This window comes from Rhinatrema bivittatum, chromosome 4, assembly GCF_901001135.1.
Source record: "Rhinatrema bivittatum chromosome 4, aRhiBiv1.1, whole genome shotgun sequence".
Lineage (NCBI taxonomy): Eukaryota > Metazoa > Chordata > Amphibia > Gymnophiona > Rhinatrematidae > Rhinatrema > Rhinatrema bivittatum.
This window is the reverse complement of record NC_042618.1, coordinates 312,884,677-312,897,245: the sequence shown is the minus strand read 5'-3', so window position 1 is coordinate 312,897,245 and position 12,569 is coordinate 312,884,677. Positions and strand designations below refer to the sequence as shown.

General features: G+C 46.4%; 1 protein-coding gene across 3 annotated transcripts in view; it reads left to right on the top strand.

Annotated features, from left to right (window-relative positions):
- Positions 1–12,569, top strand: part of WDR45B (WD repeat domain 45B) — a 147,194-nt gene that overhangs the window by 96,812 nt on the left and 37,813 nt on the right. For all 3 annotated transcript variants that reach the window (XM_029600268.1, XM_029600266.1, XM_029600269.1), the window contains 2 exons: positions 9,211–9,305; positions 10,422–10,612. In XM_029600268.1, the coding sequence (XP_029456128.1) occupies positions 9,211–9,305; positions 10,422–10,612 (286 nt within the window). The remainder of the gene's footprint in view (positions 1–9,210; positions 9,306–10,421; positions 10,613–12,569) is intronic.

Below are 12,569 nucleotides of genomic sequence, written 5' to 3'. Positions count from 1 at the left end.
AGCGTTCCTGCGCGCGCGACGCCAGCAGGAGAGAGGGCAGCCATGCCGGTCGCCGCGTGGAGCGGCCCGCGCCACTGGGACCCCGACCACGTGGGACGCGGCGTCCCCAGCCGCGGAGGTAGGTCCGGCACGGCCCCAGGGAGGGGAAAGTGGCGGAGATCACAACACCCAGGATTCGAAATACCATAATCCGGTGAAGTAGGTATCAGGATTTTCTGATCTGACCCCTGGATTCAAAATATCTCAATCTGGTGGAGTTGCTAATAGGAGAGCTCTATTAATTCTTAGGATTAAAGAATCTCTTGCCCTAACCCAGGATGGGATACGTTGTGTAAAGTGAATTAATTTGTCAGTTTTATAGGTGCCATTTGGGTTGTTTAACATAACAGCACAGGAAGACATACGCTTGCTCTAAATAGATGTTTCAACATACATTTTTCAGAGTGTACCTTTTTTTGTGTGATAGATGTAATTGTGTTTATGTGCACCTCAGTTAGCGAATGTTTGAGTACACTGGTATGTATGTGGAATGAGTTGTGTTCTGTTTGAACAACCTGTACCTTTTTCACTATAGCTCTATTATATTTTTATAATCAGGATTCAAAATAATGTAATCTGACCCAGGAGTGATCAGGATTAAGCCAGGATTCGAAATACCATAATCTGGTGAAGTTGGTATCAGGATCTTTTCACTATAGCTCTATTGTATTTTTATATCTGTATTAGGTACAAATAAAACATTTTTTTTTTAAATCTTTCATATACATCATTAGAGCTCTTACTGCAGCTGGGTTTTTGCACACACACACACACACACACACACACTAAGAACTACTATCATAAATATCAAGTAGAGATAGAGATCAATTAGTACAAAAAATATTTTAAAAACGTGGAAAAACCTTTTTAGAAAGGGGGGGAAAAAGCCAGATCATAGCCTACTACTCCGTGGTAGCAAGCAAACTTGTAGGAATGTCGCACACAGCGTGCCAACAGGCCTGAAGCAAATGTAATCAACTCTGGCAAAAAAACCCAAAACAAATTCTTAATCAAATCAAAGAAAAATCACTTAACCCAAAACTGGACTTCTATAGTAAAACATCTATATCAATAGCTGGGATATTGGTTGCCTTGTTGGAGCTTAGCTTAAAACGCTTTAAGCTAGCGGTGAACAATACTGTATAATGGAGATATTGAAATGTGCCTTATTGTAGCACAGTCTTGTAAAGGCATATTAATAAACCCAACTGAAGATCCTTGTTTCACCAATCAAGATAGCTTCCTCTGCAGAATGAAAAAGATTACCTGTGCGTGCATCATTCAGCGATGAACTTTTTGGAAATTCCTTGCTTTTTCAAGGATGGATTCTAATGTATATGTGCTTTGTTTCCTAACATCCAGCAGGTAATCTTTTTCCTATAAGTTTGCTTGCTGCCATTGAGTAGTAGGTTCTGATCTATCTTTTTCTCCTAGGACAAGCAGGATGGTAGTTCTCACACATGGGTGACATCATCAAATGGAGGCTGGCATAGAAAAGTTTTGTCAAAATTTCTAGAATTTTGACTGGCACACTGAGCATGCCCAGCATGCGGGGGTCCCTCTTCAGTCTCTCTTTTTCTGCGACGCTGAAGCCTCGTAACCGTGGCTTCCCTTCCCGAGTCTCATCGGGTCCCTCTGCACTTAGGGGTTGTTATCGAGTGCCTCAGTTAAGTCTCTTTGTCATTCTCGGTCTATTACCAATGGTGCCGCTCCCCGGTGGCAGCCGGCCATCAACAGCATGCTGTGCTCTTTTTTTCCCATGGTGTCATAAGGCTTCTGCTGTTGTCCCCAGTGCCCCCAGACCATGTCCATTATAGACCCCCATGAGATTTGCATTTTATGCCTAGTGGCATTGCATGATGTCCGGGGCTGCGGTTTTTGTGTCAAGATGACCCCCAAGGGCCGTCGCGCCGCCTAAATAAAACAAAAAGTCGGAACCCTTGAGTTCAGCATTGGGGCATCGACACCAAAGGGTCGGGAGGTCTTAGCAACCCCAACCCCTTTGGTATCTCCTCCGCTACCGGATACCCGGCTGGAGCTGGGTGCGGGACACCGTCCGATGTCAGTTTCTTCTTGTTTCAGGTCTGGATCCTCGCCATCTCCCTCTGCTCTGGGGAAAGACTGGGCCGAGCATTGGGGGAAATCAAGAAAATAATATGTCCGACTACGGGAGGGCACTGGCATCGATTGTGCTGCCCCTGAAGTGGTCCTGGGCTGAGGAGGCCTTGCCTTCCGTACAATCTGAGGGCCCATGTGATCCCCACTGATTCTGGTGGAAGGCAAAGATCCCCTTCATGATTCCAGGGAGGATCTGGTTTCTCCGCCGCCTCCTCAAGCTGTTCTGACCTCGTCATCATTAGAGGAGGAGTTGAAGAGACCTGTGCAGCTGGCGGTTGGCTGGGCCCTGCAGGGCATTGAGCCACCGGGACTGCCACCAACTTCATCGGTGCTTGTGCCTTTGTTGGAGCAGCTGGATCTGCTGCTCGGTGTATTGCAGCAGAGGGCATTGATGCAGCCTCCACTAGTGTCTTTCTCAGAAAGTGATTCCTCCAACGAGGATAGGCCGTTGGGGTTGATGACGCCACTTATGCATAGGACACCTCGACTGGTGCTAACCCTCCCTGGTCCTTCGGGATCGATATGATGGAACTGCAGATTCCCTCGGTGCTCCCGGTGCCCACAGGGCCTTCAATGCCAGTGCATCCTCCGGTTCCAGCGGTGCCTTCGGTGCCACCGAGACTGTAGGTGTCTCGGCATAAAAGCTCACTGGGGGCTCCACCTCAGGTGCCCCCGTGTGCATAGAGTGAGGAGGATGCCCCTCTTGACCCTTGGGAGGGGGAGGCGTCCCCATCCTAAATGGAGGACTCCGAGGCCTTGCCTTCCGAGCCATCTCCTCCTGAGGAGAGGCATAAGTCTCCACTGGAAGACTTAACTTTTGCCAGGTTCATTAGGGCCGTGGTAGAATCGGTGCATTTTCAGCTCCTGATCAAGCAAGATTCTGGGTATAAGATACTGGAATTCCTGCAATTTGTGGACACTCCAAAAGAGGCGGTTGTAATACCAGTACATGTTCATCTTTAAAGATTTGGTCATCCAGCAATGGGAGCACCCCATTTCCACCCCACCAGTAAACCAGAAGACTGATGCTGTCTGTCTGTCTGGTAAAACCCACCACAGGATTTGTACGCCGCTAACTTCCACACCAGTCAGTAGTGGTGGAATCCACCTTAAAGAAAGCAAAGAGATTGCGGACTCATGCTTCGGCTCCTCCAAGTCGTGAGCACATATGAGCCAATATTCCAGAAACCTCTGGAAACAAGCTCAGGATCTGGTGGAGCACCTTCCACAACAGTTACTAGAGGATTTCCTGAAAGTAATCCAACAAGGCCTGGAATGTGACAAACACGAGGGCCACTCAGCTTATGATGTGTCTGAAACAGCGGTGAGAGTGGCAGTAGCAGGCATTGGAGCTCAATGCATGGCCTGGCTTCGGGCCTCAGACTTCCGACCTGAAGTTCAGGACCACCTTGCGGATCTGCCCTGTACTGGGCAGAATCTTTTTGAAGATAAGATCAAAGAAGCGGTAGCACAGCTGAAGGATTACCACGAAACCTTCCAGCAGCTATCGGCTAGCACCTCGGAACCTCAGTCCTTCAGCAAAAAGCCAGCACGGCAAGCCTCAAGACGCCCTTTTTACAGGCCGCAGAAGTATTATTCACCAGCTGCTAGGGCGAGACCCCAGCGGGCTCCAGCTAGGTCAAGAGTAAGGCAGCCACGTGCCCCTCGACCGCACCCGACCCTGCAGTAGAGCCCCACCACGGGATTTTGACTGGTGGCGAGGGAGTTTAAGCCAGCAATCTGTACCCCCGAGGAACGACTCTCCTGTGGGGGCTGTCTACAAACCATTGCTGACCGGTGGCTGTCAGTTTCCTCGGACCAATGGGTCTTATCCATCGTTCAGCGAGGATACAGATTGAACTTCCAATGGGCCCCTCCATAATCTTCTTCATGTCCCCTATGGAGGTCTGCAGTGAACCAGCAAATACTGCGATTAGAGCTTTCTGCCCTTTTAATGGCTCAAGTGATCGAACCTGTTCCACCAATTCAGCAGGGTGACAGGTTTTACTCCAGGTATTTCCTGATTCCCAAGAAAACCGGAGGCCTTAATCCTATCTTAGACCTAAGGGCATTGAAGAGATGTCTCAAAAGAGAAAAATTCAAGATGTTCTCTTTGGGTGCCCTAATTTCTCTCCTCTGATCCTGGGGAATGGCTTTGCTCCCTCAATCTCAAAGACACTTCTGCTAATATTGTGATATCTCCCTGCCACTGGAAATACCTCCATTTTCTGGAGAGGGTGGAGTACTATTAGTATCGGATGCTGCCTTTTGGCCTCGCATCCGCACCCTGCATCTTCACGAAATGCCTGGTGGTAGTGGAAGCCTATCTCAGGAGACACCAGCTACATGTCTTCCCCTTCCTAGACAATTGGCTTGTGAAGGCAGGGAGCGTTACATTCTCTCCACTCCACCATCCGGACACTGGAGGCCCTGGGATTTCGAATCAACTACCCTAAATCCCAGCTGATTCCATCGCTACAGCTGGACTTCATTGGGGCCAGGTTCGATATGGTCCAGGGGGAGGCTTTTTTGCCCTGGGATCGAGCGCTGCCCTTGGTGTCCCTGGCAGAATCAATCTCTCGTAGCCACCAGGTCTCTGCGCATCAAATCCTGTGTCTCTTGGGGCACATGGTGGCAACGGTGCATGTCATGCCTTTTGCTCGACTACACATGTGCAGAGTGCAGTGGACATTGTGCTCTCAGTGGTGTCGGGCCACCCAGGACCTTCGAGCTTCCATCATAGTCACCACGCCATTTCGGCAATCCCTCTTATGGTGGGATACCCTGTCCAACCTAGAGGTGGGAATGCCTTTCCAGGTTTCTCCGCCTCAGGTTGTTCTCATTACAGATGCGTCCCACATGGGTTGGGGAGCCCATGTTTTGGGCCTCAGCACCCAGGGTCAATGGTCCTCGCAGGAGCAGAGTCTTCAGATCAACTTCCTGGAACTCCGGGTGATCCAGTATGCACTATGGGTGTTTAGGGATCACTTGCCCAACAAAGTATTTCTGGTGCAAACTGATACCCAAGTGGCAATGTGGTGCGGGGATCCAAAACGGCTGACCGATAGGCAGCAGCATGTGGACTCCTCTCAGGCGGTTACCTTGTATTTTTTTTCCTTTGGTCTCATTTTCTCCTCGATGGGCAGGAAGAGAAAACCAAGGACAATGTATTTCCCCGTGGCCCTTCCAATGTCCTCTTTGGCGGGTCCGATAGACACCCACGTCATGTGCAGCAGCCCAATGCCGGGATCCAACTGCTGGAGAGAGGGGGGGGGGGATTTGAGCTCCCCTCTCTCCCTGGCTCTCACCAATGAGCCCAGCTGAGGGAACACCGCCCGGCAATCCTGCAACTGCAAGAATTCCCCAGGAGCCAACTGGGATGCTATCGGATTTTGTCGTGACCACGTTGGTCCTTGAACACGATAAAGACTGGCTGATGAGACTTTTCTTTCGACATAGATTAGAACTTTTTATGCAGCTTAAAGTAAAAGTTTTTCCAGATGTCTCTAGACAGACCTAAAAAAAGCATAAACAATTTTTGCTAATGAGATTTCAAGTTCAGCAAATAGGGGGTATTTTTTTCCTTAAATTTCCTTGCAAGTGCATGGCCAAATATCAGAATAATTCATATTTTTGACCCCCCTCCCCCTCAGCTGACCCAATCTTTGATTGGTAAGATATCTTCTGTCAACTCTCCTGATAATTCCCAGCCGTAATAACTCGTGAACAGTTCCCTATAAATGTAATATGGCTGTTTAATCGATCATTGTTTTTTCATTAATATGTTCCTTTGGGTTGTGAATTGAATCTCCTCTTTATCTGAGGACTTAAAAGGAGATTGCGTATGAGATAGTTGTGTTACTTATGATGGTGATTTATTTTCTTTCATATATCAATGTCATGTTTTCTATCAAGGTTTGTGTCTTGTTTAAATTGAATATGCATAAATAAAAAAAAAAAAAAGTGGCAATGTGGTACCTGAACAAGCAGGGGGGGGGACAGGTTTGTTCCTCCTCTGCCAAGAGGCGGTACAGATCTGGTTCTGGGCTCTCTTGCAGGGCATTCTTCTGTGAGCTATATACCTGCCGGAGACTGAAAATATGACGGTGGATGCTTTGCGTCGGGCCTTTTACTCCCACGAATGGTCCCTGAAACAGCAGGTGGTGGATCAGATCTTCCGCCATTGGGGGACCCCAGACATAGATCTGTTTGCTTCCCCGTGCAACAAGAAAGTGGATTGGTTCTGCTCCCTAGTCAGGATGGCCAGCTGATCAGTTTCGGATGCCTTCGTTCATCACTGGGGCACTGGCCTCCTATATGCGTACCCTCTGCTTCCACTAGTGTCGAGGACTCTCCTGAAGCTTCAACAGGACGAGGGACCATGATCCTAATCGCGCCTTATTGGCCACAGTAGATCTGATTTCCGCTTCTGTAGGATCTATCCTCATGGGCTCTGATCCATCTGGGGACCGCGCCAGACCTGATCATGCAGGATCAGGGTAGGCTGTGTCACCCCAACCTCCAGGCCTTGTCCTTCATGGTGTGAATGTTAACTGGATGACCCTGCAGACCCTGAGCCTCTCAGAGAGTGTATCTCGGGTCCTGGTGGAATCCAGGAAGCCTTTGACTAGGAAGTCTTACAATCTCAAGTGGAAGAGGTTCTTGGTCTGGTGCAAGGGAAACGGTTTGGATCTGTTCTCCTGCTCTATCCCTAGACTTCTGGACTACCTGTTACACCTACCCGCGGCTGGCTTAAAGACTACCTCTGTGAGCGTTCACCTCAGTGCCATTGGAGCATATCACCAGGGGTGGGGGTGGATGGCTCATCCATCTCAACCTATCCTCTTGTGGGGCGTTTCATGTGGGGCTTACTTCATGTCAAGCCTCCGATCTGACCCCTTGCGGTATCCTGGGACCTCAATGTGGTCTTGACCCATCTCATAAGAGCACCATTTGAGCCCCTGAGATCTTGCTATCTGAAGTATCTATCCTGAAAGGTCATTTTCCTAGCTGCGATCACCTCAGCATGCAGGATCAACGAACTTCAGGCTTTGGTGTCATACCAACCTTATACAAAATGTTTTCATGATAAGATGGTTTTGCGCATGCATACGAAGTTACTACCAAAGGTAGTCACGGAGTTCCATCTCAATCAGTCCATTGTCCTGCCCATCGTTTTTCCAAGGCCACACTCTCACCAAGGTGAATGAATCCTGCACATTCTGGATTGTAAGAGGGCACTAGCCTTTTACCTGGACTGGGCAGTGGCCCATCACCAGTCCATGCAAGTCTTTGTCTCCTTTGATAAGAGCAGGTTGGGAGTTACAGTGTCCAAGCAGACTTTGTCAAACCGGCTGGCAGATTGTATTTCATTCTACTACGCGCAAGCGGGACTGCAAATTGAGGGCCATGTCAAGGCTCATTCTGTACAAGCCATGTCAGCTTTGGTGGCTTACTTCCGTGCGGTACCCATGGATGAGATCTACAAGGCGGCAACCTGGAGTTCCCTCCACACCTTCGCCTCTCATTATTGTCTGGACAAAGATGGTTGACGTGACAGTAGTTATGGTCAGTTGGTCCTCGGTAATCTTTTTTTCAGCCATGAAAACCAACTCTCCCTACCTTGGGCCCTTTCTTCGGATTCAGGCTGTCTGCCTCTGTGACTGGCAGCACTGAGGTTGGATGCCTGTCTGTCTTGTTTGTTGTTGGGAGCAGCCTGTAGCTATGTATTCACCAATGTGTGAGGACTACCATCCTGCTTGTCCTAGGAGAAAGCAGAGTTGCTTACCTGTAACGGGTGTTCTCCTAGAACTGCAGGGTATTAGTCATTACGAAACCAACCCGCCACCCCGCAGAGTTGTTTTTTTCTTTGTTTATTTTATTTTTCACGAATTCTATATTATAAGACTGAAGAAGGACACTGCGTGGACACGAGGATAGTGGCATGCTGGGCATGCTCAGTGTGCCAGTCAAAGGTCTAGAAACTTTGACAAAAGTTTTCCGTGCTGGGCTCCATCTGATGATGGTAACCCATGTGTGAGGACTAATATCTTGCTGTCCTAGGAGAACACCTGTTACAGGTAAGCAACTCTGCTTTCCTCTTTCTAAAAAAATGTTTTTCCCTCTTTCTTTAAATAATTTTTTTTACTAATTGATCTCTATCTCTACTTGATATTTATAACCATAATCCTTATGATTGTGTGTTTTCTCTTTATAGCTACTTGTCTATCATATTTATAATACTGCTATATTTTGCTACCTGTGGTGTGTGCATATATATATATATATAATTGTTTTTTTTGTGGTATAGAGTGATTTGAGTATGACCCCCTTTGTAAAAGTGTAAGAAGTGCCATTGGATTTTTTTTTCTCTCTCTCTATATATCTATATCTATCTATCTATCTATCTATCTATATATATATATATATATATATATATATATATATATATATATATATATATATATATATAAAAACTTTAAAGGCAGTATGGGATTACTTCAGCAATTACAAGCACTGCTCTCTTTAGTTCTATCCCATCACTCCTGTAACATGCCAGTTATCAGAGTCAGGAAACTTAATCCAGGCTTCCTGTGACCCAACTATCCAGCCCCTGTGTGTGTCTTTTCTTCTGAGGTCTCCAGATTGGAACCATTTTCATTTATTAATAGTGCCTAATTTACTTAATTTTTGGAGGGGTGGAGATAGATGAAATAGAAGAAATGTTGCAGAGTAGCTAAAAATAGTGGAAGGTTTCTTCCCCCCCCCCCCCCCCGGCATTCTTCTGAGTGTAAATTTCAATCCCGTATAATGTGTTGGATTCATTCACTGCTGAAACCAAATCCTCCTTGCAGAAAGACAATAGTGCTGTGATTAAATTTTTTTTTTTTCAGGACTCCAGGATATCACAGCTGAAAAAAAATACCAAAACAACCAGGGCAATGTGACTAGCACGTGTTTGATGCTGCTTCTTATGTAAAGATAGTGATGGGTTGACAAGCTTTCAAATGTTTCCATTTTATTTTGAGGAGAGAATGTGTTCTGTTTTCTCAGGATTGTGGTGGTTCTGGATTCCATGATTAAAGTGTTCACGTTCACTCACAACCCCCACCAGCTGCATGTCTTTGAAACCTGCTACAATCCAAAAGGTATTTGTTGGCTAGTGACTTAATGTGTTGATCGTAAAAATTTTTGGAGGGGGGGGGGGGAGGGGGGAAATGGGATACCAAAGGGCATAGGGGGTCTTTGGTTTAGTCCCAGAATTGAGATTGCATGAAGCTTACCACTGATGTCTGAGGATTAACCTTATCCAAGGACCTAGGCTCTACCCTGAAAGCTATATGGGAACAAGATTTGGCCACGCTTCAACTTCTGGTCTAAATTTAAAAGTTAAGGTTGTGATTTTAGTTTTTGCCTAGGCGTGGAATCGAATTGCCACTCTGAACAGATGACTGGTGGGTGGTATTAAAATGTAAGTAAATAAATTGAATCTCCATTTGAATAAAACCCATATTCAATGCACGATACATAATCATAAAAATAATACAGAATACTTAACAATATTAATGCAGTTGGGAAAAGGTGAAATAAATAATGGTGAATACATAGTCCTAAAAATTATACAACCAATATATAACCAAAAAAATTCAATACATAATTAAAACAATTATTGTATCAAAATATAAATATAAATTAATCAATAAAAAAACACAGAGACCCTAACTGCCCCACTCTAACTAAGGAGGTAAAGGCCAAGGTCCATCTTATATACAATAAAACCTCCAAGCCTCCCATCTTAACAGACCCTCTTATCAATAATTTTCACCTCTTCCCCTCCCAAATAATTACAACCAATAGCAAATCCTCATTCACTCCTGAAGGAGCTCCCAAAGGGAGTGATCTGCCCTCACTATGGGGATCGCCTTTATGGCTCCCCAGATGATGACAGTGGGGAGGGGAGGCAGAGCCAACATTGAACTAGTACAAGAAGATGAAAACAATTTAGCCAAGGGAGGAGGATATCGGGCCTGGATCCCTTTCTTTCCCTTGTCTTCTAACCTTCACTCCTGCCGGATGGAAGGAAACTATTAGAAAATCTTTGCAGATCCTTTGTAGTCACTTTGAAATTTAATACCTGAATTGCCAAACAAAATGAGATCCCAGGGCTCAAATGATGGTTCTAAAGGGTGAATTGGACACACTATCCATAGGTTAAATGAAAGCAAACTCATATGTGTAATACTTCTAATGTATTTTCTTCTTAGGACTCTGTGTCTTGTGTCCAAACAGTAACAATTCTCTGCTGGCATTTCCTGGTACACACACTGGGCACGTGCAGATTGTAGACTTGGCTAATACCGAGAAGCCCCCTGTAGACATCCCTGCTCATGAGGGTGTGCTGAGCTGTATAGCTTTAAATTTGCAAGGGACAAGAATTGCAACTGCATCAGAGAAGGTAAGCTACCAAAACTGCACAGAATCTTCACTATGACTTAATGTCATTGGATAGGATTGACTAAAAGGCCTAGTTTCTGCTCTTTGGGCTGGGAATGCTGTAGCAGGAGCACATCTGAATTACACTCTAGTCTGGCTCCTATGGACAGTGGATTTCCTGTTGCAATGCATAATAAGAAGGTAAAAGAATGAGCAAGGAGTAAAGAGGAGCTTATTTATCAGAATGTTGTAACTAAGTTCAAGCATGTTGTTAATTTTAAGATATACTTTGATTTTTATTGTAATTGCATAATTTTAGCTTTTGAAAGTGATTTTAATGTGCACCACTTTTGACATTACAAGGAATTGTGTTATATTAAATAATAAACTGAACTGAGAAGAAAGATTCATCAGTTGCAAAGGATGGACCATGGTATTTTCCCCTTCTTAAGATGGTGGGCAGGTTCTTAACGGGATGGAAGCTCAGGGCTTGGGAGAAGTTAGCAAACTAAAACAAAAATCATTAATTGAAACTAGTTACATGAAGTGCATATGTCGAAAAGCATCTGTTTTCTTTTATTTTCTGACATTCTTCCAGTTTGCTCTTTGTTTTTATGTCCTTTGAGTGGCTTTGCTAGCCCTGCCAACTGGCTGGGACTACGACAGTGTGTTCTCTTATAGAAGTAGCTGCTGCTCAGACTTTGGAATGGATGAGCAGGTTGGAAAACAGAGTGACTCTGGAGGAAGATGGAATGGTCAAAGGCACTAGCTGAATGACTTGAGCCGGCAGAGAGAGAGAAGTCATAGTTATGGAACTTATGATTCTCCGAGGACAAGCAAGATAGTAGTCCTCACACATGGGTGACATCATCGGATGGAGCCTGGTTCAGAAGTTTGATCTCAAAGAATCTAGAACTTTCAAACATACCCTACTGAGCATGTGCAGCTGTAGTTATCACCCTGCCCCCTAGGCAGAGTCCGTCAGTCTCTCTTTTTCTGCAGAGTCGTGTGGTCGCGGGAGCTGTGCGTGTCACGTATTCAGCTGTCGAGGTGCATTACCACCCTTGATACTGTAAGGGTCATGTTGTCACCATCAAGTGCCGTGCTTGCTTCTAGTGTGGTGGCTGGGCCTTCTGTGCCATTGGTGTCTGCGGGCACCATAGAGTCTTGATATACCAGAGGAACGGTATCTATCTTAGTGTCATCAAGCGCCTTGGGCTTCGATGTGTGTCGGGGAGCAGGACTGCCATCTATGCCCTCGAGGCCATGCATGGCTGCCCTCCATGCCATTGCAATGCAGAGCTGCCTCAATGCCATCTATGCCATCGAGGTGTGTTGGCCAGCGATGACATTTGTTGCTGCTCTCGACAATGTGGACCACCATCGATGCACTGGGATCGCCATTGAGTGCCCTGGTCACACTTGAGGCCATTGACCGCCGGGGCTCCTGAGAGCCCTCGAGTGCCATTAAAGCCCTTGGGTGACAGGGGTTTTGGCCTTGGACGAACTTGGTGCTGTTGAGCGCTGGGGGTCACCATCTACTCAAGGTATTCTGGAGCACTGAAGCATCCAGGCACAATGGTCTGGTGCTCTTAAGGCTCCTTTGCAGTGTCCAGATGGGGCACCAAGGTGCATTAGGCTGTCCCATCTCTGGCATATGGCTATTGGGCACCTCAGATGCAGATCATCTTGGGTGCCCTGAGCTGCTGGGATCAGGGGGCATTGGAGGGCCTGCTTGGCTTCATGCACCATCTGTGCTAATGAGTGCTAGGGTTGCTGTTGAGGCTTTTGACAGCCATAGCCGCTGGCGAGGCACACCTTCAAACTCGCAGAATCAATGCCCTCTGACATATAGATGAGCCAAGGTGAACCATCAATGGCGCCAGTAGTCATTGGTTCCTTTGGACATCGATGAGGCGTGTTGTGACCGTGTTGGAGCTGCAGAGCTTCTTCCTGCAGACACCCCTGGCATCCTCGGT